The sequence below is a fragment of the Caretta caretta genome, chromosome 4 (genome assembly GCF_965140235.1).
Source record: "Caretta caretta isolate rCarCar2 chromosome 4, rCarCar1.hap1, whole genome shotgun sequence".
Lineage (NCBI taxonomy): Eukaryota > Metazoa > Chordata > Testudines > Cheloniidae > Caretta > Caretta caretta.
The window spans coordinates 141,181,706-141,208,186 of record NC_134209.1 but is presented as its reverse complement, the minus strand read 5'-3'; the positions used below and the strand labels follow the sequence as shown (position 1 = coordinate 141,208,186).

Below are 26,481 nucleotides of genomic sequence, written 5' to 3'. Positions count from 1 at the left end.
AGTGGAAAATACAGCGGGGAGATTTATATACACAAAGAACATGAAACAATGGGTGTTACCATACACACTGTAACGAGAGTGATCAGGTAAGGTGAGCTATTACCAGCAGGAGAGCCGGGGGGGTAAGGGGAGGGTCTTTTGTAGTGATAATCAAGGTGGGCCATTTCTAGCAGTTGACAAGAACATCTGAGGAACAGTGGGGGCGTGGAGGGGGGGAATAAACATGGGGAAACATGCTGTGCAACGTAGACAGTTATCCCGAAAGAAAAGCAAAGATAGTTAAAATAAATGTTAAGTGACTTTGTATACTTTGAAAAATTTAGGGCTAGATCCACAAAAAGGCCTTAGGTGCCTACCTGCAGCTTCAAGCAGCACAGAGATCCTCAAAACCCCTGCTCAGCTGTCACCCAATGCTGAAGACACCTAAAGTCCACAAGCATCTAAACTTCCACCATTCAAGTCCTGTAGGCATCCTACCTTTCTGCCAGCAAGCATGCGCGCAGACACATCAGTCTGGAGCCGTTTCATACCTAAGCCCCCTGGGGAGGAAGGGGTCATCAAAATAGGCATTCCCCCACCTATCTTACCTGCAAGGCCCAAATCAGTAGGTGTGTTCTGAGCATACTCAAAACAGTTGGGGGGGGGGGGGGGGGAAGCGGGAGACTCCCTTGTAACTTTCAGCCTTGTGGTTAGAGTACTCATCTGGGAGATCTAAATTCCATTGCCCACTCTGCCCAATGTGGAGAAGGCATTCCAACTTGGGTCTCCCATCTCTCAGGTGAGTGTCCAAACCACTGGTCAATATTCATTGGGCCAGAGAAAATGAGTGATTCTATTTAATTTGTACCCAGAGGAATAGCTGCAACAGGTGAGAATGAGTCTCCAACACCAGAATACCCCATAGTCCAGTGCTTAGGGGAAATCCCTACCCCTCTTCTCAACATTTCCAACTGCCTAGCTTAGGTAGCTCCATGTTGAGCGTGTTGGCTTTTGTGGATCCCATCTGTAGGCTCCTAACTCTCCCCATGAGTTGTACAGGCTCTAACTCAGGGCTGTGGATTCCACCAGATGACAAGGTGCTTAGAAGTTCAGCATCGCAATTTGCTGAGTGTTGCAATGCCTAAGACCCTTTGTAGATCTATGCGGGAGAAATCAGAAAGGAGTTCAACTTCTGTATGAGGTACAGGATTGTTATGAATTGCATGCATGTGCCCAGGGATATGAATTAGCTTTTTTTTTTTTTTAAGTCAAAATAATGTTCTTAAATAACATCAGTAGATAGCTGTGGAAAAAGATAAGCTAGTCCATGCACTGTTACAAAGTTACCGAGTATCTGTAATGTAAAAAAAGTAAAGGGTGTTTTCTGATCTAGAATCAATTTAGGTTCATATGATGTTTAGCTGCTGTAAAAGAAGAGTGGTACTAGTCTGTTACTGAGCCAAATATTCTCTGAATTTTGCCACATGGCTTTGACAAAGGAGAACATGACACAAAGTTGCTTGTGTGAATAAAGACTCAGCTGCAACTGTTATTTAATGGCTTTTTTGTTCAGTAGAGCCACTACATGTCAAGATGCAGTTTTAAATAGACTTAAATGAGGAAACAGTGTATTATAACTGTTCACTTGGAAGAAGCAAAACTGACACAAAAGCAAAAGGCAGCTTTCATATGTCTGTTGTTCTGGTTATACTGGCTAAATGCCATCATTTCAAAGCACTTCTGACATCTGTGTAACTCACCTTGTGTATAGTGCTACCCAACTGAGCAGGAGACATACTGACAACAACGCCAGCATTTTGAAGAGCAGCAATTTTCTCTTTAGCACCACCTTTCCCCCCAGCAATGATTGCCCCAGCATGACCCATTCTTCTGCCAGGAGGAGCAGTCAGACCAGCTATGAATGACACTACAGGCTTGGCATTTGGACCCTGTGGTGAAAGAAGAAACACCTACCATGAAAGAGATGTACCACTTCTGGCCAAGTACTCAAAAGGGGAGCAAGAACTAGACATCTAGATTTGGAAAACCCCGCGGGTAAGGGACATGAAAGCACTGGCCGAGGATACTTAGAATGGCTTCTCTCAGAAGAAGTGTGCATGTAAACAGCAATCATGAATATATAAACAGTGCTTCTACAGAGGAGCCATATATGGGTCACAAAACAATTAAAATATAAAAACTTTGTTGTTGTAGCCATCTTGGTCTCAAGATATTCGAGAGACAAGGTGTAAGAGGTAACATCTTTTATTGGACTGACTTCAGTTGGTGAAAGACAAGCTTTGAGCTACCCAAAGGCTCTTCTTCTGGCAGACAGCACTGTAGAATTGTGACCCAAAATTATTCTCAAGAGAGTCTTTAAACCCTAGCTTTAACTGGCTTTAACTGCATTTTCCAAACTTTCTAGTAGTGGCTTTTTATTAATTGAGAACTAAACAAGTTTCTCTACAGTGGTAAATGCTTAAAAGGTGGTACACATTTAATAGAGTCTTTTGGAATGAATGGCACATTCTCTGAAACTTACGGAATTATTTTCCTTCAAGAACGCTGCTGCATCTTCTTCGGCATTGCCTCCAATCTCACCAATCAATATTATCCCCTCTGTTTGGGGATCCTTCAGGAAGACATCAAGACAGTCAATAAAATTAGTTCCATTGAAGGGATCTCCTCCAATCCCTGAAAGGCATTAACACACAAACATGAGTAAATGTGAACATGAACAACCGAGACAAACCAATTTAATTTCAGTCTATTATTATTTGTATTACACTGGCACCTAGAGTCCCCCAATCAAGATCTGGGCCCCTCTCTGCAAGGCATTGTACACACAGTACTAGACAATCACTGCCTCAAGTTCTTATAATCTGAATAGATTAAAAAGTGCACAGTGGTGGGGGGAGGGGAAGGAGAGATTATTAATCCCATTTTACAGATGGGAAACTGAGGCATAGGCAGATTAAGTGACTTGCCAAAGGTCATACAAGATGCCTGTAGTAGAGCTGGGATCCTCTCAATCCCAATCAGGTTTTTAAAAACTGTGTTTTGACTTAACCAAACATGTAGTGGCAGGTATTTCAAACACAAGAATAAGGCTATGACTTCACTGCCAAGAAAGGTACGTTTTATAGTGGATGACTAATGCCAGTTAATTCACTGTCCAATCCAAGTGGAGACAAGGCACAGGTAATTTTTACCTCAATGCAGCTAGGCGAGGTGAGCCTTAGGCGGAGGGCATAGTGAACTCACCTAGCAACATAAAAACTACCTTGTAGTATTTTATGGCAAGATAACAGACTTGCATTAATCATCTCACTGTAAAAAAAACAACTTTTTCAGGCAGTGAAAACATAGCCTAAAATAAAGAGCTCACCAAGTCTGGAAGCTCAATACACATAAGTCAGAGCCTTTTAAAATTTTAGGTCAACATTCATCTTTGTGTGCCAGTCTTTACAAAACAAAGAAGAATGTAATGGATGTGACAACTCCCGTTCACCCGTCGTCAGGTTTAAGGAACGTGCTCGGAATGGTCAGTGTGAGGATGCCTGCATTGCCTTTGTCAGTGTTACACAGAGTCTGTGGACAAAAGAATTTCAGGCAGTCAATCTGACATTTCCAACCCAAAGAAAACCTGTCTTTACCACCTTTGTTCCCACACTGTACTTCAACGCCAGAGATGACTAGGATAATCCTCCACTAGCAGGCATGAAATGTTTTATGAACAAATTTTAAACACTGAAAGGTAGTTCAATATAAAGGCTAAGTAAGGGTAGATCTATATTTGAGCTGTCAGGTGTGATCCCCACGCTTGCTCTGCTCAAGCTAACATCTAAAAATAGCAATCTGTGGCTGCCGTGGCACGTTGGGCCAGCCACCCCAAGTACAAACCCATCCTAGCCCCTGCGAATGTACTCTGGCAGTTAGCCCGAGCCGCCATGGACACACTGCTATTTTTAGGCATTAGCTCAAGCAGAGCTAGTGCAGGTATCACACCTAGCAGTTTAAAGATAGACATACCCTAAGGTTTGTATCATTTAAAAACAAAAAACACTCAAAGCAACTCTGATCTCTCAAAACAGTTTCCATGGCTAAGCACCATATCTTCATTTTTATTCTATGCACACACGTGTTGTCTTTAGGGCAGGGATTGTCCTAGGTTTGTAGAGCACCCACCACAACAGGACCCAAACCTGGATAGGCCTGAAGGTGTCACTGCATTATAATCAGAAATTACAAATATGAGCTACATTCTCCAATAGTGTAAAAGGGTGAAACTTTTTACACCAATAGAAAATTTGGCCCAAGAAGCTATATTTTCTATGTTGTGCCTTAAAATAAAACTAAAACCACAGTAGGTTCCAGCATATTGGCAGTTTTCCATGCAAGATTGCTTTGGCCAGGCTTTTGATGAACTCAGAAAATGAGAGTTAGTTAACAGAAAGGGCTGGTTATATTCTGCTAAATTGCAATTGTTATTGATGCAAAGTCCCTGAGTTAGGTTGGTTAGAAAGGTGTAACATTTCTAACCAAAATTAAAAGACATTCAATATTTTTCAATAGTTTCTACAATCTAATGTGTTGTGGTTCTTACACACTGACTGGGCCTGTCTGTCTTTAACAGAAGAGGTTTGGTGGAAGAAACCCACCAACACAGAAGGACTGTCCCAATCCAACTTGTGTCGTCTGATGTACAGCTTCATACGTCAGGGTGCCAGACCTTGACACAATACCTTAAAAGGAAGAAGACAAGGTTGATAGTATTGTATGTAATGAGCTGGTTTCTGGATATGCATTAGTTCACATGTTCAGGGATATAACTTTAGAAGATTACAGGGAATAGTCAATACTTCCTAGATATCCTTGCATACACATGAAGATTCATATTCTATAGTAGTTAAGATTAGATTTGCCCTCCCCTCTTGCTTTCTGGTCGGCTTTCCTGACACTCAGTTGTGAGTTATCTAAAGTTGTCCAACAAGCCAGTAGCATTGGCCAAAACAGCACTCCTCACAGTACAGCTTTACACATGGAGCCAATTACAAAAGCAAACTGACAGCAGTTCTCAACCTTTTTAGGCTCAGGACCCATCTTGTAAATTTTGATGGCCTATCACGACCCAGTAAATAAGTTTTAATACAAAAAAATCTGGCTTATTAAATATTTTTTAAATCTGTATATTCTATATTATGGGTAACAAAATAAGTACACTCTGTGCACCATAGTGGCGGCTCCTGCAACTCCTGTCCAGCAGGACTGGCTGAGCTTGGCTCCCTGCTCAGGGGATTGCAACCATTTGGGCAGTAGGATCATTCAAGTTTGGCCCAGGCCCCTTGATGGGGGGACAGCTGGACCAAATTTGTGGAGTAGTATTGCGCCGTGGTGCATGAGGTTGCAGTCCCAGTCACTCAAATTGTGTGTGGCAGGTCCCATGCAGTCATTATGCTAGAGGGGCAGCTGGGCCAAACCTGAGCACCACTGCGACCACTGTGGGAAGCCAAACTAAGCCCAGATAGTCTCTCAGGACTGAAGCCACAGGAGCAGCTGCTTTGAGATGAGCTGCAGCCCAGAATGCGAACCCCCGACTTCAAGACCTAACCTCCCAGGGCTTCCCACACTACCCTTTGATCATGACCTAAAACTAGGTTGTCAAAACGTGTCTGTGGTCAGGTGTCTGCCCCACACAGGTAGGTGGAGGGTTAAAGCAGCCCTCAGGGAGGCTGCGCAAAACCCAGCCAATGGGAGTAGGGCTTGTAAAGAGCCAATCAGGGGAAGGTTTGATGGAGCAGCCAATCAGAGCCAGGGAGGGCCATAAGAAGGCTACAGAGCAGGGTCAGTCTCTCCCTGGAGTACAATGGAGAAGGACTGGCTGCCTTAGAGTACCACCTTAGATAGCGCAGTGCAGGGCAGGGTCAGGGGAGCAATAGGGAGCTCCACCCTGAGGAGGCCCCTGATACAAAGGGCCGAGAAGGTGCTAGGGCTACGGGGAAGTGGCCCAGGGAAATAGGAGGCGGGAGTTGGAGGAGCGAAAGCACGTGGCTGCCAGCTATAGGGTCTCTGGGTCTGAATAACCCTCAACTGGAGTATTGTGTCCAGTTCTGGGCGCAACATTTCAGGAAAAATGGACAATCTGGAAAGCCACCCTAGCCGGTGCCATTGAGCAAAGGATATCTAATAGGGAGTCTGATGGTTCCTCTAGCTTCTCCGCCTGGAGCGTGAGGTTAGAGGCAACTCTTTTCAACAGGTCCTGATAAGCTTTAGTATCATCCTGAGGAGCTGGGGGAGGGGGCCCCCCACAATCGCCTCATCAGGCGAAGACGAGGAGGAAGAATCTGGTGCCATGGGGTCTGATGCATCCATTGGTGGTCCAACTGGCTGATCCCCGGGATCCATGTGAGCCTGAGGAGTTCTCTCTTCAGGAACGGCTGGCTTGGGGGGAGGGCGGGATACTGAAGCCAATGGTTTGTCCGAGGCCCCCGCCACCGACCTGAGCCCTTGTGAAGGCTGGGTAAAGCCCCATAGGTTCCACAGGTACTAGGCAGCCAGCCACTGGCCCTGGGGCCATGGAATAGTTGGTGGTACCACCAACATCGAGGGAACCACCAGTGACAGCTTTTGGCTCACCAGCAATTAATCCTGCCTGGTGCCGCCGACTGAGGCTGACCATGTCTGAGTGGACTGGCGACCCCATTCGCTGTGCTGCCTATCGCTGCACCTCGATGGGGAGCTCTCCACTCAGGATTAGTCTCTTCTGCGGGTCCTCTGAGACCAGTGGCATTTGGCAGATCGGCAATGGCATTCCGGCGATCTATGCCTTACACAGTTCGACCAGTACTGGGATCTGGAGCAGCACTGGAAGCTGGAGCAGGTCCGCCTCTGGAAAGACCTTCCGCCCAACCTAGGGGATCCATGTCACAGCGATGCATACCGGTGAGCTGACGGCTGACTCCGCTCCTGGGAGCGACTGTCTCAGGCCCGCGACCAGTGCCAAGCCATGGGTGAAGTGCTGGTCTGGTCTCAGTGCTGTTGATGTCAGGAAGGGCGTTCCCTCTACAGGCCTTTGCCAGGTCACCAGCGAGGTGCGTCTCAAGCCCTGCAGGCAGTGCCTTGAGGCTGGAGAACGGTCAAGGCTTTGCTGAGCCTGCCTCTCTGCCTTCGAGACCTGGTGGCTCCATGCAGACTAGTGCTGGTGGGACGTCCCCCACGATAGGGAGTGGTGCCGCTGAGACGGGGACCTATAAAAAGGACCCAAGGTGCGTTTACCCTTAGACTGCGGTACCGCCGTAGTTGGTTTGGGCAGCACCGGTAGCGCCACGATATCCTGCACTGCCTGCAGGGCCTCGGGCGTTGACGGGACCGCTAACTGACGAAGGCCCGTGTCACTGTCAAGCATGGCAGACATGGGTTGGGGTGGGCTGGACCACTTGACCTAAGCTGGGGCCTGACTCCCAGTTGGAGGTGCCAAGCTGCCCTCCTCCCCTCTGCTTCCCCTTGCGGGATGTAGATTTTCCTCTCCTGGTCTTCTTTTGTCGCTTGGCCGGTGCTGGGGAAGGGGATTGGTGACGGTCTGTCGATGGCACCCGTGGGGTGCTCCGCACCGCCGCTGCGGTGCTTGGGGCAGAGTCAGACTTCAACTGCTCCGGTGCCAGAGTTGGAGCAGACTCTGTAAGGAGCACATTGACATGGATGTTTCACTCCTTCTTGGTCCGAGGCTTGAAAGACTTGCAGATACGGCACTTGTTGCTTATATGCGACTCGCCCACACCCCTTAAACACCTGTTATGGGGATCTCTGATGGGCACAGATTTTTTGCAGCGATCGCAGGGCTTAAAGCATAACCTGTCCCTAGCCCAAGTCCCGTTCACAACTAACCAAGTCAAACACACTAACACTAAGGGATAACTTAACTATGTACAACTATTTTATAAGAAAAAGTTCGTAACGCTGAACAAAGCAAAAAGGCTAGCCAAAACAGCAGACGCTCCAGCACCATCACTGGTGGCAATAAGGAACTGAGGGTGGGGGTAGCCGGTGGCCTCCACTCCAGATGGGGCCAGAGCCAGTCCCCTACGGATACCACGGAGGGAAAAACTTCTGGCACCGGTGCATGTGGGGAGCACAAACACCTAATATGGAATGGACATGAGCAAGCACTTGAAGAAAAATTGTTCTCTGAACCTCTGAGGACAGGTCAAGAAGCAATGGGCTTAAATTGCAGCAAGGACAGTTTAGGTTGGACATTAGGAAAAACTTCAAAACTGACAGGATGGTTAAATACTGGAATAAGTTGCCTAGGGAGGTTATGGAATCTCCATCATTGGAGATTTTTTCAGAGAAGGTTAGACAAACACCTGTCAGGAATGGTCTAGATCAGGGGTCTGCAACCTTTCAGAAGTGGTGTGCCAAGTCTTCATTTATTCACTCTAAGGTTTTGTGTGCCCGTAATACATTTTAACATTTTTAGAAGGTCTCTCTCTATAAAGTCTATATTATAACTAAACTATTGTATGTAAAGTAAATAAGGTTTTTAAAATGTTTAAGACACTTCATTTAAAGATCTGCATTTTAATTTAATTTATCAGTTTAGTGTGATCCTTGATCTTGCTTTTCCTTGCTGAGTTTTCCAGTGTCTGGCATGTATTTGGATACTTTAAGCTGCACATGGGTTTTTGAGTAATCAGTTGTTAACCAGCTCTGAGAGGGACAGAGGACAGATTTCGTGTGTGAAAATATCTGTTCACACAGGTACGTGGATCCAAATGCTGAAAGCATTGCAAACACCATTTTCTTCAAGAGTTAAATTTCACAGGCAGGGACGTCCAGCAGGTGAGAATAGAGGCCCCATGATCTCTCTTGGTAGCTTCAAGTGCACTCCGCAGATCTGCGAACTTTGATGCCCACAATTCTGAGCTTTTTAACTGAATGAGCTGCATTTCAAAATATTCAACACCCATCCACTGATATACAGACAAATCCAAGTCGCTTTTGTTGAACTTTTCAGGTTTAATTAGAAAAGAAAGCATTGGGCCAAATCGCTGGAAATCTTGAAATCTGTCAGAAAATTCTGATTCCAGTTCTTGCATGTACATTCCAATCTCATTGACACTGACAGTGCAACGTGTCAATAGCTTTTTTGTGTGTTGGAAGTAGCAGAAAGTCAAAGTTCGAATACCCCGAGAAAAAATTGCTAGTTTTACAACAAATGCCTTCCAGGCTTCATAAAGATCAGAACCATTTGCCCTGCACCCTGGAGATAGAGGTTGAGTTTGTTTAGGTGAGCGGTGATGTCAGTTAGAAACATGAGCTTACAAAGCCATTTGTCATCATCCAGTTTGGGGTAGTTTTGTCCCTTTTCCGACAAAAAGGCCTGGATTGCATCAAAACAATTTACAAAGCACACCAAACTTGCCACGACTTAGCCACTGAATATTACTGTGAAGTGAAATGTCGTTATAAGCACTGTCCATCTCGTCTAGGAGTGCTTGAAACTGTCCGAGTCAAAGCAGATGAAGCAACAAGGAAATTCACAATTCTCAACACTCTATTCATTACATTATTAACCTCTGAATTAGAAATTTTAGCATATACGTTTTCTTGATGGATGATGCAGTGAAATTTGACTATCGGGTAGCCAATTTGATCTTCAAGTAACTTTACAAATCCCTTCTGTTTTCTGACCATGGCAGGAGCATCATCTGTTGTCACACAAAATATTTTTCTGACATCAACTCCTCTTTCTTCAAAAACGGTTTACAAAACTTTCCACGATACCTTCCTCCTTTATTGTGCCATGCACGGGTTTTAGGCAAAGTTCCTCTTGGATTTCATTGGAAGCACAGTATCTTGCAACAACTGCCAAACATGGAACATCGTTTATATCCACGCTTTCATCAGCTGCAACTGCTGTGTCTTTTAATGTAGTGGTCTGCTTTTCGTTAATGTTTTCTGCCATTTTGCTTACGCATCTCTCAACTGTTCTGGCAGAGACAGGCAGTTCTTTTATTCTAGATATGATCGTATCTTTATTTGGCAAATCACTGAACAAAACCTCTGAATTGCTGAGAAAAACTTTTTATATGCTCCCCATCTGTATACAGCTTTTTGTTTTTTGCAATGCACTGTGCAATCTTGTAACTTCCTTCTGTAGCTTGATTTTTACTTACACTTAAGCATTTAAAAACACTGCTTTGCTTCTCATATCCTGCTACTGTCTTTTTGATCGATTCAGTCTTGTCTGCTTCGTCAAGAAAGGTTTTCTTGTGCTTCATTTCAAAATGTCGAACACCTGATGTGCAACAAACACTTTCACAACAGAAAGCACAAACAGTACTGTCCTTCTTTTGAATAAATCCAAATGTGTCTGTCCAAGAAAGCTTAAATGAATGGATATCTAACTTTGCTTTCTTAGGAGCTGACATTTTGTCAAATGTACCCCTCAACTCACAGTGGGGGGAAAAAAAAAATTGTAACAGACGGCACGCACAGTGTCAAATGTAGTGCACTGTTCTATGTGGCATGATATAAGCAGCAAATCAGGACTTAATATCTCATTGGCACTGGAAAAATTTTTAAGGGGGAGGTGCTGAGACACGCCCCCTCTTGCCCCTGTCTGCACCCCTCACTGCCCCAGGCTAGGGCCAGTAGGCCACAGCTGGGGGCAGCTGCAGAGCACCGGGCTGAGGCCAGGAGCAGAGCCCCTGGTTGGCAGCTGGGACACCAGGCCGGCGGCGGGCTGAGCGGGGCCAGCGGCCGGGACCCTGGCTGGCAGGGGGCTAGGGGCCGGTACCCCAGGCCAGCAGTGGGCTGAGCGGGGCTGGTGGCCGGGACCCCGGCTAGCAGGGGGCTGGAGGACAGAACCCCAGGCCACCAGCGAGTTGAGCGGGGCCGCCGGCCAGGACCCCAGCTGGCAGGGGACTGGTGACCTGTACCCCAGGCCAGCAGCAGAGCCCTGAGGCCAGCGGCAAGGACCCAGGTAGTGAGAGTGCCACTAAAAATTGGCATGAGTGCCATAGGTTGCTGACCCCTGGTCTAGATAATACTTAGTCCTGCTGTAAGTGCAGGGGACTGACCTATAAGACCTCTAGAGGTCCCTTCCAGTCCTATGATTCTATTTACTAATTTAAATCTAGTTCTTTCAAGCCTAACTGTGTTGTTGGATGGTGGAGAGTTTCACTCAGTCCATGAAAATAAGGTAATTTCTTTTTTTAATTGAGATCAAATATCCTTTAAACAGCTGGAGGTTAAATAGCAGGAAACAGGCCACTTTTTTACTGTAGTTGATGTGTCTTTAGAATGTTACTAAAATATATTACTACGAAGGATCCAAAAATCCTTCAGAAATGGGGGGTGGAGGAGGAGGGAGAGAAGATGAAAGAGACCCAAGAAGCACATGGCACAAGAAGAGTCAGGGAGGGGGACGGGTGCCATAAAGCTCACATTTGCACTCACGGGATTCTTAGAACGCTGCTAGCTATGCTTCCATTGGGGGGGACAATGCGAGAGAATTAAGTACTTCATGGGCCTTGCCCTGGATTCTCTCTCTTTCAAACATTTTATGAGTATCTGACATCTCTTGCAGACTTTTAGAAGAGGTTTGATTCAGAAGGGAATGTCAGACAACTTGAGATGATACCATCAAACCAATGCTTTATGACTATTAAAAGAAGTTATCTACAAAGGGCATAACTGCACTCGTCTTTGATTTTTCAATTTCAGGTTTATGGCTACTTTTGAAACCAGAGGTGTGACCCGAATGCTAATACTTAATACTGCATCCAGCTTCTGCTTTCACCTTCGAATTTGCACTGCAGTGACACTAAATGCAAGAGTTTTGAAGCTTAGCTAGCACACTCCTCTCCTTCTGATTCTGACTCAGGATGTCCCAGCTGGCAGTTAAGAAGCACCATCTCACATGTAAAAATCTTGTGAAGAGTGACACCAGATGGTGCACAATTCTGAAGTCAAACCAAGTGTACCCTGTCTACAGTAGAAGCCCAAAAGCTCTGTGTAATAGCGCCTAGTTTACATGGCATATCATACATTGTAGCTTTAACAAAAAAGTTTCTAGTGTTTTAAGAAGGGGAGTAGGAATCAAGACTCCAGACATCCTGGTTGTGTCATTGACCCTGTGTGTGATGCTGGGCATGTCGCAGCCTCATACAGTCTATTCTCCCTGCCCCCCTCTGAAAATATCTACCCCAGGGGTTCTCAAACTGGGGGTTGGAACCCCTCAGGGGGTCAGGAGGTTATTACGGGGGGGGGGGAGGGGTTGCGAGCTGTTAGCCTCCACCCCAAACCCTGCTTTGCCTCCAGCATTTATAATGGTGTTAAATATATAAAAAGGTGGGTTTTAAAAGGGGGGGGTGCACTCAGAGGCTTGCTATGTGAAAGGGGTCACCAGTACAAAAAGTCTGAGAACCACTGATGTGCCCTATTCAGATATTTATCACATACTCATCAGCATGGTATATAGGTGCAGACAAATCAACATTCAGTGAGAAGCCTATTTTCCTCCCTCTTATAACCTTCACAGTGTTGAGAAGATAAGTGTTTCGGAGTTTGGTTCTTTATTTGAGGATTTTAATGCTTTTTATAGGCATAGTTCCTTTAAGAAAACAAAGTGGCTCACATTGCCTCAAGAATCCTTTTCAACCTCTTGCTTGCATTACTTCTGCTCAAGCAATGTCTGTGGCAAAATAAGGGGCTTCAGTCTCCAGAATTGTCAATCTGGCTCCACTGACCATTGCTAAATTCACTAATAACTTGTTACACGGTATATCTATTGCTTAGTTATACGTCATGACATGACCTGATAAAGCAACATATTTCAGCTTCAGCATGAATATGCAAGGCTTACCAATTCTTCCTTTCTTGTGAATGTGGCCTGGCATGATACCAATTTTGCATTCTCCAGGCTAAAAGAGTAGAAATAACAAATACGTTAAAAAAAAAAATCATGATGAAAATATTTTTGAAAATTCACTGAAGATGAATTAGTCTCTGAAAAATTAGAAGAAATGTTTGTTTCAAACACTTACATTGATGACTCCAGGGCAATTTGGGCCCACTAGTCGAGTCTTACCCTGACGGATCAGTCTATGTTTAACTCGAACCATATCCTGCTGTGGAATACCTTCCGTAATGCACACAATTAAGGGGATTTCTGCATCAACAGCTTCGTTAATTGCAGCAGCAGCAAATGGAGGAGGCACATATATAACAGAGGCAGTGGCACCTGTTTGTTCTTTAGCCTAAACATGCATTAACAAAAAGCACGTTAAACATTCAGTAAACCTTAAGAGTACATTGGGCAACTAACTCTTTAAATGTATCTATTTAAATATTGATGACAAAAAATAAATCAGAAGTTTAAAAGTCTATGGTCACAGCAGGTCTGTGCATAGCAATTTCATTCAGATTAACAGGAGATATAAACAGAGTAACTGCAGAACTGATTCCTAAAATAGGTTAATCTTCCAGGGAGTTTACACCACATACAGCAAAGTGTCCTCTTCAGTCCATTTATTCATTCAGTTTTTATGATCTATTTATCAAGAGCTTAAGTCATGAAGGATATCTAAGACTCTCCATATAAAATAAAGGTAAGTTGACACCAAATGACATCTAGGCCCTTATTTTATTTATATGTACAAATCAAAAAGTGACTTTTAAAATGGAACTCCAACTTGATTCATTGGTTGTGCCCACTATTATACAGACACTGACCGCAGACCATCTTGGTTTTATCTCTCACATATTTTAAAACCAGAAATGTAACCATGACTCCACTCAAATTCTGTCCCTCTTCAACTCTGGATGCTAGACGTGTTCTAGTGTGTTCAACTTTGACAACCTTCCCACCCCCATCTTTACTGTCTAGTAGTCAATCCATTACTATTCAATTACCTCTTTCACGGAGTTAAAGACTGGCAGGCCCAGATGAGTTTTGCCCCCCTTCCCTGGGGAAATTCCACCTACTAGTTTGGTGCCATATTCCAATGCCTGTTGGCTATGAAAGGTGCCCTATAAGAGATACACAAGAAACTTCAGATGCAAGCAAGAACGAACACTTTTATACACCTTCAAATAAAACATTTAAAAATTGAAGGCACATTATGGAACTGTAATTAAGAACAAATATATGCCAATAAGAGAAAGTAAATTAGAAGCATATGTCAAAGTCAGAGTAAAATATAAACTACAAGTTTTATGTATGCCATCTAAAAGGCTCATTTCAATGTATGCAAAATTGCAGCACATTTATCAAACATTCTAAAGAAGTGCAATATTTTAAATCAAATTATTGTTTAAAAAAGGAAACCCAACTATTCGCTATTAAAACTGTTGGTACTCTTAACATATTCCTGTGTTTATATAATCTATGTAGAACCAAAGCAACTTTACAGTTGTAAACTGAGGAGAAGAGAAAAGTTTTGGAATGAGATTTAGAAGAGAGGGAGTGATCTCAATCTTGAAGGGAAATAAAGAGGTGCGAAGTTTCTAGATAAATGAGGCAGCACAAATTAATAATGAGGGCAGAGGAGCATGGGCCTGGAAAGGAGGGTGACAGGGGAAAAGTGGAGTAAATTCTTGGAGAGATCTGAAAGTCAAGAGGGAAACTGTTATATGTGGAAAAACAGCGAAAAATGAGCGAGATAAGATCTCACTCTCTGGAGAAAGGTATTAGTCTGCCCACAGCATTCTGTACCCCATGGAGTTTAGTATTGTTAAAATGAACGAATTCATTATCAAGCAAAGGAGTTACAAAATGAACTGTAACACACACAAACACACACACACTCTAAAATAAAAAGTGGGATCAATTTAATTAACACAAAAAGGGTTTGAGATTAAGGGCCCAAAACTCAGGGCATAAATTTCTATTGAAAATGTATGAAGACAAAAAAGCTGATGCACAAGCATGATGCATAAAAACCTTTCCTTTGAGAATTCAAACAAAATTCATTACGTTATGAACAGGAAAAACAATTCTGGGTATTCACATGGAAATGAAGGCTATAATTAGAGGTCACTTGCACTATATATACACAATATATAATTACTGCTGAGGAAATTCTGCACCAAAAAATAAAATTTGCAGAATTTTATTGGTCAATAAATAAATGTGGAGGCTACAGCATGGCAGTGGGGAACCCCGGCCACTGGATGCACAGAGGTGTAAAATCATCCTGCAACCCCTCTTCACCCCCAACACACACTTCCCTGAACATTGTCTTGGCCACAAGACTGCACCCGACCCTGACCCAGCACAAGGGCTAGGCCTGCCCCAGGAACACCCCAGGGCCCTGCCCCTCTGCACCAGGAACATCAGGTGTGGGCAAGCAGGTTTAGCCCAGCAGGCTCCAAGTATAGAGGGGCTTAGTATGGGGGGATCCAAGTGTGGGGTAAGAGGGTTCTGTGGGGCAATCTAGGTGCAAGTGGCTCAGTGGGGGACCTGGATGCACAGGGGCTCATTGAGTGGGAAAGGGGGTGTTTCCAGATGCAGGGGGGTCCAGAGGAAGGTGATTGAGGGTCAGCGGGGTAGAAGAGGGCGAGATGGGGCTTGACAGGGCTAGGTGCTGGGGGAGCGGAGCTTGCCGGGGTGGGGGTCCAGGTGCAGCTAGTTGAAGCTCCACAGGGTAGGGGTGTGGGGGGGCTTGTCAAGCTGGTTCAGGTGCGGGGGGGGGTGAGGCTTGTTGAGGTGGGGATTTGATGGGCTTGCTTAAATGGGAAAGCCCCAGTTGCTGCCACCAAGGGGACATTGCATACTGGGCTCCTGCCCCTCCCCATGATTCCCCCCATTCCCTCCCCCTTTCTCTCTTCACTATCCCCTGCCCCTATCCCCCTTCCCTTACTCTCACATCCCCCTCCTCTTGCCCCATCCTGCCCCCCTCTCCTATTTCTCCCATTGGCACTCACTGTTGCTCAAAAAACAGGAGAGTTCCCAGCACACAGAAGAGGAACATGACCGGCACTAGTACCCAGGAGGCAGCATCCAAGTGGCACCCTCCTTCAGCTGGGTAGCTCTGCGCTCACAGAAATGGGGGGCAGTGGCTCATGACCCTGTGTGCCCCTACACACCTTGCCTGCTTGGGAGAGCAATGTCCCCCACAAAATTACACCCATGGGCATCCCACTGCCCCCACTCCACCACCACCACCCACACCCCACCATAGCTTCCCTTTGCTTCCCCTCAGAAAATGACAAGGAAGCAAAGAAATCTGCAGGGGGACATGAATTCTGCAAACGTGCAGTGGCGCAGAATTCCCACAGAAGTAATATAATGTGACACGTGGACATAATGAATAGCTATTTTACAGTGCACATTAAAGTTTTAAATGACCTTCAGAATACAGCATGCCTTTTTTTCTTTTCTATCAGAGCAGTTAGGCTCCAAATCACAAGATAATAGTTCAGCTAGTTCTCTCCTGCCAATACATTTTCAGACAACATAGGAAAGGCCCACATTTTATATTCCAAATCAGCTTTAAACAGATCACAAACATGATAATCAAGTGCAAAAAAAAAACCCATTGGCAGCTGCTGCTAATTCATCTCAATGCACTTCTATCTAATGCAGTCTTTTCCTCATTCAAATGTGTAACAATGAGAGAATGTGAAAGGAGGATTAAATGAATTAAGATGACAAAAATTACAGATTCCCTGTGGAAAATAAACTCTTAATTTAAAACAAAAAGCATTGTCTCAATGATAACAGCATTTGAATGAACAAACACTAACCAGAGAAGCTAAAGAGCCCAGTTGCTGAATTTGAGCATGAACTGGATTGGAAACAGTGGGATTCCAGATTGCTATCAGAAATTGAAAATACAAAGAATAAAGTGACTACAAGAGGCAACCTCTTATTCAGAGGTCACAAAGCTTCAATTAACACATACCATGGAGGATTGGTTCTAAACAAAATAAGGATGAAAGTCAGTGGTGTCAAACAGTAACAGAATTATATACAGGATATGGTTTTGCAAAATAGCAACACACAATGCTTGAAGCAAATTGCTTCATCAATGAAAAACATTTCCCTTTATCCAGAAGATAATTCAGCATAAAAAATTCAAAGCAGAAAACAGAAAAGCTCTTTCTACAAAGAATACATATTTTCCTTACAGAACTTTTTGAAGAAATACCTTATATTAGATGTGGTGACAAGGCTAAATAATGCAAACAGTGATATGATAACTCAACTTTTAAAAAGTCTGCATTTGCTAGAAGGACATATATATGCACAACAAATGAAACCAAAAATATGGAACACCTGTTAAATCTCTTGGCTACTCAATTTTTTCCATTTAAAGAAGGTTATGCTAAGCATTTCATCTATATCAAAGATACGCACCTGTTTGCCAGTAAAACCCTGGCAAATAACTTTTGTATTTGTATTGATATTAAGATTTTTCCGTGTGGCTGAATAGGAACAGTGACGTACTCCATTCTGCTGCACTAAAAAAAATAAAAAAATAATGAAAAGGTTAATCTCTTGTATTTCTAGAATCTTACTTTACCCTTCTATATGGCCTTACAAATGTTACTAAACTAAGCCTTTCAACACCCCATGAATCAAACATGACTCCATTCTACAGTTACATAAGGGAAGGACAGAGTCTGAGACTCAGATTTTCAGAAAGCTTTAATTTTGGGTGCCCTACTTTAGATACTTCAGGATGGATCTCCAGGGGTGCTGAGCACCTGTAGCTCCCATTGACTTTGTCTGGAGTGTGGGTAGGGTTGCCAATTCTCCCAGACTGGCCAGGAGTCTTCCAGAATCGATCTCCCAGTGGCTACTGAAATCAATCCGGGAGATTTTAATAGGCTGCTAAAAGTCCAGGCAGCAGCTCCTAGAAGCAACTAGCACATCCCTCTGGCTCCTGGGCGCAGGGGGTCTCTGCGTGCTGCCCCCGCCCCGAGTGCCAACTCTGCAATTTCCATTGGCCAGGAACCACAGCCGATGGGAGCTGTGGGGGCAGAGCCTGCAGGAAGGGGTAACACACAGAGCCACCTGGTCACTCCTGAACCTTAGAACCAGACACGTCAGTCGCTTCCGGGAGCCACCTGAGATAAGCACCGTCCATCCGAAGCCCACACCCCTCATCCCCTCCTATACCCCAACCCTCTCCCCTACCCCGAGACCCCTCCTGCACTTAATCTCCCTCCCAGAGCCTGCACCCCACACTCTCTCCTGCACCTCAATTCCCTGTCTCAGGCTCAGCCTGGAGCCCTCTCCCACACTCTGAACCCCTTGCCCCACACTCCAGACCAGAGTCTGCACCCCCTCCCACACTCCAACCCCTTACTCCAGGCCCCCACCCTCACCCACTTGCACTGGACTGGGTCAAGCATAATGCCTCAGGGAAGGGCCAGGGCAGGGCATTTGGGTTTGTGCAGTTAGACAGTTGGCAACCCTAAGTGTGGGTGCTCAGCATGTGAAGAGTCAGGGCCTGTTTCAAAAAAAAAAAAATACACCCCACAACAGAGGCCACTTTTAAAAACATGGCCTAAGACTTAACCACGGCCACAGAGTGAGGCATTTCAGAACTGGGAATAGAGCCAGCTCCTCAGTCCCAATAGCCAAGGTACCACACAGCCCCTAGTATATACACAGATTACACCTTAGCCAATATGAAACATCTAGAAGGATCACTCAAGGCTAAAGATTCAGTGAGAGAAGCTTTTTCCAATAATTTCCTAGCTGCTGGGGCTTAGAAACCACAAACCTAAAATCATGCTTGGACTTGTGGGGAAAAGGAAGGCCCTCCATCACCACTTTCCATCTAATTCAGCAAGAGAATGCTTGCATGTGCCTCTTCTCACTGCTTTCAACACCCTAAAGATATACAGCTAAAGAAAACCAATTAGTACAGAAATTGCATACTAAAAAGAAAGGGGACTTGCTAGCTAGGTTGGAGGCTGTGAAAAGCAATATTAACATACAAACAAATATCACTTTTCACAGCAGACTTGATAGCTGGCTGGGAGGCTGTGAAAAGTGAATTTTGCATGTTTGTTAATATCACATTTCACAGCCTCCAACCTAGCTAGCAAGTCTGCTGTGCAGTCTGCACTAGTAAGTTTGCTGTAAAAGTTGTATGTTAATATAAATATCACTTTTCACAGCAGGCTTACTCAGCCTGGGCAAGCCCCAGCACAGCAAGCACTGTGGGGGGGAGGGGAGACCCTGGGGTCCCAGGGCCTCAGGCCCAAAGTCCTACGACCCCCAATAAGGTGGGTCAGGAACTCACTGGCCATCTGGAGTCCAAGGTTCCCCCATTGTGCCTACATGTCTCCAGAGGCAGTGCAGGGCACCAACCCCTGCTGGCAGCATTAGCAAACACCTAGGCAGACATACACAGTAGCAACAGGGAGGGGAGGAGCTGCTACTTTGCCCTCCACCACTCAGGAGGCTGTCCTGGCTGCAAGAAAAGTGACTGGTAACTGCATGCAGCACGTGGCCACATTTGGGAAACACTGGTCTAATGTCTAATAAAGCTTATGCTCAAATAAATTGGTTAGTCTCTAAGGTGCCACAAGTACTCCTTTTCTTTTTGCAAATACAGACTAACACGGCTGTTACTCTGAAAACTGATCTAATGTGTGCACTGTATCTGAAGAGTAAATGGGGAAGGTCTGCTTATCCTAACCATGTCCAAAAAGTGACTGTAAAAATGGCATAATAAGGCCCATGTTTATTGTTTAAGATCTTCTCTATACTGGGAAATACCAAGAATCCTAATCCTAACTTATTACTTATTGTTTGAATTACAGTAGTGCTAGAGGCCCCTGTAACACTTTCCCAGAGTATCCAGAGCTGTGAGCACCTAATCACCACCACCTGCCCTTAGCATGAGGAAGTTTTGTATATGCCTGCCGTGGATCAGCTCCCTAAAACCACCAGCTTCTGGAAACATAAGCAGAGCTGCTGAGCTTTCCAGGCCTGACTCACTCTGTGTCGATTAACGATAGGCGCACACCAACCACCGTGTCCTCCGAGCGTCCCTCTGGAGTGCCCAGCCCCAGTTATGCCGAACGCTCACAGAACTTTTAGATGCTCTATTCACAAAGGAACAGTATACATCAGCTTGTAAGATTCAACTCAAGATCACCACTTCACACACAGCATATATTTTTACACAGTGAAAACAAGAATAAGTTTATCAAAGAAAAGAGATTCAAGTGCTAGGGAGTGAGAATACTGGAAGCAGACGGTTGTATATATAACAAAATTACCATGTTTTCTAGAGACTAAACTTAACTAACAAGGCATTCCCCTATTTCCTACAAAATAGCTTACTCCAAGGGCTTTCCAGCTTTTCAGCCAACCCTGGCTGAAATCCCTTTGCATGAAGCCAACCCACTGTCAATTTACTTCCTCAGTGAGGGACACCAAGGTCTCTCTGCACCCCCAAATATACCTGAACATACCTTTGATGTTCACCTGAAACTACCATTCTCCTCCGCCTTCCCAGTTGTTTACTTCTTTCTGTTAATTTCCTTCTCAAGGCTCTACAAGTTCTTCATTAGCATTTGACTTAGCATGTCATACAAGTCAACTAGCACACCATCTTCATGGTGGACCACTGTGTATAAGTGCTTCCTGCCACCTATCCTGGAGAAGGGGGTCTCCAGAAATGCTACCTTTGTGTAATCTGCTTTTAACTAAAGAGCTAGATAACATAATTTTTAGTATATAGACACTTAACTGGTACACTGATCATAATCATTGTGACACAGGCTTTCATTAGAGACCTCACATGACAGTCCTTTGGTGAACCCAGGGGATCCCTGTATTCTCTGCCAGTTGGCATCCAGAGGTTCTTGGGTCACAGCCCCAATCAAGATCAAAGCCCCACTGTGATAAGCACATAGAATGTAACTATCCCTGCCCAAAGAGTTTGCAATCTAAATAATCAGGACAGAGTTAGGATAAGAAAACAGAAATGGACAAGTGAAGTGACATCCCTAATTCACAGTTGTGAAGAGTCAGGGCCAGGAACAGAACACGTGTCTTGATTTCCAAGTAAGGCCTGTATCCACACTGCCTCTCCACAGTTCTAACGCCAATTCAGCTGACCAATTTATTGGGAGTTAAAGTATTCCAACGTAAGTTTACTCACAAAAAGCTCTGTGTACTTATGACAGAATAGGTATTTTTCACTCTACTAGAAGAGGTCTGAAGCCTGGTAGCTAAACATCAGGCAATTTGTTTCTGCTGTTAAATGTATGCCTTTTGCACTCGTACAGCTTAGCCTAGTTTTAATACAGTGCAGCGACCTAAGTGGCTATGTCCAGTGAAGACAGATTTTCAGTACAGACAGCTCGAGCCGACCCTGCTACTCCACCACTTTAAAAAGCTGCAGCACAGTGAGTCTGGTCAGCTTTCCTTGCTGTTATTTAGAACCCTGTTCATTTCATAGGGGTCCACAAGAATCAGGAGAATTTTATTCTCTGCTGCTTGGAAAAGCTTTGAGCAACTGCAGATTCAGGATCAGGGTGTATTCATTGAGAGGAATCAAATACAGAAGCGTGGCAGGGGCACAGCAAAGACATTCCCTTGCAGCAGCTGAATTAACGGTAGCATAGCAAATCCACACTGTTATTCCAATAGCCAGGAGGCAGGCAAAAACGTAGAGGAGGGTAACTCTTCCTCCTACATCCCCTTGAAATAGTCAGGAAGTTTTGGGCAAAGGCACAAATAGGAAGAGAAAAGATTGTTCCTTCTCCTCTCCAAGATCTACATAAGGTATTAGAGAGAGGCTTCCAATTTCAGACACCTACTGGTTGGAAAATGTAGCCCCTGAACAGGGTCCACAGAAAGAACACTGGTGAAACTCCAAAAGCTGCCTCCTCCTCCCTTTCCCCTTGTCCCTATCCCCACGCCTCACCCCCATCAGCCAGGAACAGAGGGATTGCTACTGGATAGCCACTCAAACCCAATCTTTTGTATATTCCTTTAGCTAGGTTTAGTCCTTGGCCTATTTCATGACCAATAAGATCTCCAAGCTCTTTATTGGGTGAGGGAGATAGGACAGAGTGGATAACAATCAAAGTTTTCTGGGAACCATCTCCCCCATCAGATTTTGTTATTTAAAATTATAATTTTCTCCTTTTAAAACTAAACCTTTTAAAAATGAAATCTGAATTTAATACATAATATGTTAAGGCCTGAATTTATTCTAATCTCTTAAAACATTCAATAAAAAACTCTGAATCCATGAGCCTCTATCAAAAATTAACTCAACAGCTGCTTCTCTGTATAAAGAACCAGGGAATAAACCTCTAACTTTATAAATACGGCACAACAGGTCATGTACTGTATTAAGGGCTTGTTTTCTTTAATAAAAAAATTGTATGCAGTTTTCTGTGTTTAAATTCCAATTACCGTACTAATACAACTTGACAGATCATGAGCAAAACATCAATTTAGTGAATAAGCAATATATCATTCACCATTTTCTAACATACTAAGAGTGTACAATTAGAATCTGAAAATATTGAGCAATACAATTGCTTAAATAAACGTATACAATTATAGTGTACCCTCTTGGGTAGCAAAAAGATGTACAAGATCTAGCGTAGAGATGCTTTATGTAGGTGCAAATCAACATGATTTAATGGTTATATCAACCAAAGGCAATGCATCTTTCTTTAGAAAAGATCTGAAGTACAAATTGAAAAGTAGATTAAAATTGAGGCTTTCCACTTGGTGATTTAAATCAATCCACTCTAAGATGAGAGGAAACATGCAGAAGCCAACTTTGGAAAAGATACACCATAACCTCTTATGTGAAGAAAAAAATAAAATGGAGTGATGATATGAAGGGACAGAAAGTATAATAAAAGCAAGAGGGCTGTAGCAATATTTTTTAAATAGTTTATTGAATAGCAAGTTGGTGTTCCAAGTACATACAGTACCCCACTTTCCTCTTCACCTTTGCCTTGTTTTGTCAATCAGGATCAGCAGCTCTTGTTCCTCATCTCCAAGCATTCTTGTCAAGTGCATCTTCCAGGCTGACACCAACCTTCTTCATGTCACAGAACCATAGAAATGTAGAGCTGGAAAGGACTTTGAGAGGTCATCTAGTCCAGCCACCCTGGCTGAGGCAAGATCAGGTAAAAGCAGACCGTCCCCTGACAGATATTTATCCAACCTGTTCTGTTCAGTGCTTAACTATCCTTATAGTTTGAAGCTTTTTACTAATATCTAACCTCAACCTCCCTTGCTCCAGATTAAGCCCACCACTTCTTGTCCTACCTTCATTGCACACAGAAAACAATTGATCACAGTCCTTCCGTATAACAGCTCTCAACAGTCATCACATGTAATCAGATATTCCTCATTTTCTCAAGATTTAACATGGCTAGCTTTTTTTAAGCTTTCCTTATAGGTCAGGTTTTCTAAACCTTTTATTATTATTTTTTTTGCTCACCTCTGGACTCTTTCCAATTTATCCACATATCTCTTATGCATCATGCCCCGAATTGGGCACAGTATTCCAGCTGAGGACTCACCAGTGCTGAGTAGAGCAGGATAATTACCTCCCACATCTTACATACAACACTCCTGTGAACACACCCCTGAATATCAGACTTTTTTGCAACTGCACCACATTGTTGACTCATACTCAATTTGTGATCCACTATAATCAAGATCTTTTTCAGCTGTACTATTGCCTAGCCAGTTATTCCCCATTTTGCAGTTGTGCATTTGATTCTGCCTTCCTAAATGAAGCAGTTTGCACTTATCTTTATTGAATTTCATCTTGTTGATTTCAGACTAATTCTCTAATTTGCCAACCTAGTATTGAAGTCTAATTTTGTCCTCCAAAGGATTTGCAACCCCTTGCAGGTTTGATGTCATCTGCAAGTTTTATGAGCACACACTCTACTCTATTATCCAAGTCATTCATGAAATTATTAACCAATACTGGACCCAGGACTGACCCCTGCAGGACCCCACTAGATATGCCCTCCCCATTTGACAGAAACCACTGATACCTACTGAGTACAGACTTTCAACTAGTTGTGCACCCCCTTATAGTAATTTCATCTAGACCACGTTTCTCTAGTTTGCTTATGAGACTTATGTGGGGCTGTGCCAAAAGCCTTACTGATATCAAGATATATCACTTCTAGAGCTTGCTGCCCTTGAGTAAGCCAGTAACCCTGTCAAAAAAAGAAAATTAAGTTGGCTTGGCATTATTTGTTCAGATCTGTGCTGGATATGCTTTACAATCCTATTATCCTCTACGTACTTACAAGCGGATTTAATAATTTGTTCCAAAAGTATCTTTCCAGGTATCCAAGTCAGGCTGACCGGTCTATAATTCCCCAGGTCCTCTTTGTTCTTCCTTTAAAGATAGGTACTATAGCTGTCCTCCTCCAATCCTCAAGGACCTTCCCTTGTCCTCCATGAGTTCTCAACGATAACTGCTAACAGCATTGAGATTGCTTCAGCTAGTCCCTTAAGTACCCTAGGATGACTTTAATCAGGCCCTGCCAACTTGACTACATTTCACTTATCTAAATATTATTTAACTTTCTCTGACTCCTAATGTATTTTAAGGCAATAAGAAGAGATTATTTAGGTTCTTTGCTAAGTAAAACTCATTTTGTGTCTTAGCCATTCTGATTTTTGTCCCTACACGCTTATGCTATTCTTTTCTACTCCTCAGCAGTTCATCCATGTTCCCACTTTTTGTAGGATTCCTTTTTGATTTTCCAGTCATTAAAGAACTCCTGATGGAGCCATACTGGCCTCATATTATCCTTATCTGTCCTTTCCATCAGGATAGTTTGCAATTGTGCCCTTAACATCATCTCCTTGAGAAACTGCTAGCTCTCCAGAACTACTTTTTTCCTTAGATTTTCTTCCCATTGGATCTGACCTACTAGTTCTTGGAGCTTCTTAAAGTCTGCTTTTTTCAAGTCCAATTTCAGTATATGTGCTGCCGAAGATTTAGCTCAGCGGATGTCCGCAGACCATATTTGCAGATCATGCATGGATGTGGGATGGGGCGGGGGGGTTGGGGGGGGGCGCAACAACCACTACCACGGCCACCCTGAGATACGGCAGTGAAGCACCTCAATAGTAGGCGCTTTAGGTATGACAGGCTGAGCTGGTCAGCCCTATATCAGATAGCCATCTTGTGTAATCATTCCCCTTCATGCCAAGAGAAAGGAAACCCAAAAATAGCTACTGTTATAGTTGTCCTATAAATACGAAAGCCTGAATATATTTAACATAGTTATAACATTATGATATATAGATATTCAAGTAACTTTGTACCTGAAACAGCAACCTTATAAGTTGCTCATATTTTTCTATAAATTATATCAATCTCCCACCCATCCCCAGCTATTCCAGGAATGTCTAGCCATTTTTTTTTTTTTTAAAGGTGGTGGGCTTAAAAAAAAAAAAAAAAAGATTCTCATACGATTCCCCCCCCACTAGAATCCTGACTTATTTCAATTCAATCATGCAATATCTTCACTTACAATACAGTGTGTGCTTATCTACACACATATGTGAGAAGTCTCTAATGCCTCAACATTCCATATATAAGTGGTGCATAATTTCTAACCTTTGAGTTAGTTTGCCATTCATTAGCATTTTACAGAAATTATTTCACAACACCAAGATTTAAATGCTGATTCTTTACAATTAATATAATCAAGGGCAGGTTGGAAGATTATCAAGCACAAACAAAAATAAGTTTGTACCTGCCTTACAATCAAAATCAGAAACTTACAATCAAAATCATTCTTGCATCACTGTGCAGAGTTGATTTATTAACTGTTTTTGTACAGAAAAATACATTCAGCCTCAAATTCCCTGTGGAAAAGGGACAAGGTTAATGTGAAATTGTACGACAGGAGATGTTGATATAGAATAAGTGTTAAGTGGAGTTGTATGATGGAGTATGTTGTTGGATGACAACCAAAATAACATATGCTGTTCGGGTGCAGATACAGAGGCTTGGACTCCTGGACAACAAGTTTCACCAAGCCCTCCCATTTGGAACTTTAGCTGTTTGAATTTGTCAACTGGCAGTTTGTTTTTTAAAATATTATTTTTAAAAGTGTTGTTCCTAACAGAGTAGCTGTTAACCAGTACATACTAAATATCTTCCCCAAAATCCCTTAAAAGAAACAAAAAAACCTTCGGTGAGCGTCTTTCTTCCTGATGCCTTGTCGAAGTTTTGTAAAGGGAGCAGAAAGGGATGTTTGGTTCAGCAAGAGTAGAAACTGATTTAGGCTCCAATCTGTAATTTAAAGCACACAGGCAGATAGCTGCACCTTCATGGAGTTCCAAAGAATTCAGGGAGCTTAGGATAGAAGCCTGACAACTAAGGGACCAATTCTTCAATGGATTCCAAATGAGCAGATCCCTGTGCAGATCTCCATTGACTTCAATCTGTCCATTCAGTGCTCACTACAGGATCTGTGTCTAACTTATTACACAGCGATACAGTGAAACTT

The 26,481-nt window shown here is 43.6% G+C and overlaps 1 protein-coding gene across 2 annotated transcripts in view; it reads right to left on the bottom strand.

Moving 5' to 3' along the window:
• SUCLG1 (succinate-CoA ligase GDP/ADP-forming subunit alpha) overlaps positions 1 to 26,481 on the bottom strand; it is a 30,368-nt gene that overhangs the window by 1,553 nt on the left and 2,334 nt on the right. For both annotated transcript variants that reach the window (XM_048849232.2, XM_075128131.1), the window contains exons 2-8: positions 17,345 to 17,448; positions 13,897 to 14,013; positions 13,029 to 13,241; positions 12,848 to 12,905; positions 4,641 to 4,724; positions 2,522 to 2,673; positions 1,740 to 1,928 (exon numbers count right to left, since the gene is read on the bottom strand). In XM_048849232.2, coding sequence (XP_048705189.2) covers positions 1,740 to 1,928; positions 2,522 to 2,673; positions 4,641 to 4,724; positions 12,848 to 12,905; positions 13,029 to 13,241; positions 13,897 to 14,013; positions 17,345 to 17,448 — 917 coding nt within the window. The remainder of the gene's footprint in view (positions 1 to 1,739; positions 1,929 to 2,521; positions 2,674 to 4,640; positions 4,725 to 12,847; positions 12,906 to 13,028; positions 13,242 to 13,896; positions 14,014 to 17,344; positions 17,449 to 26,481) is intronic.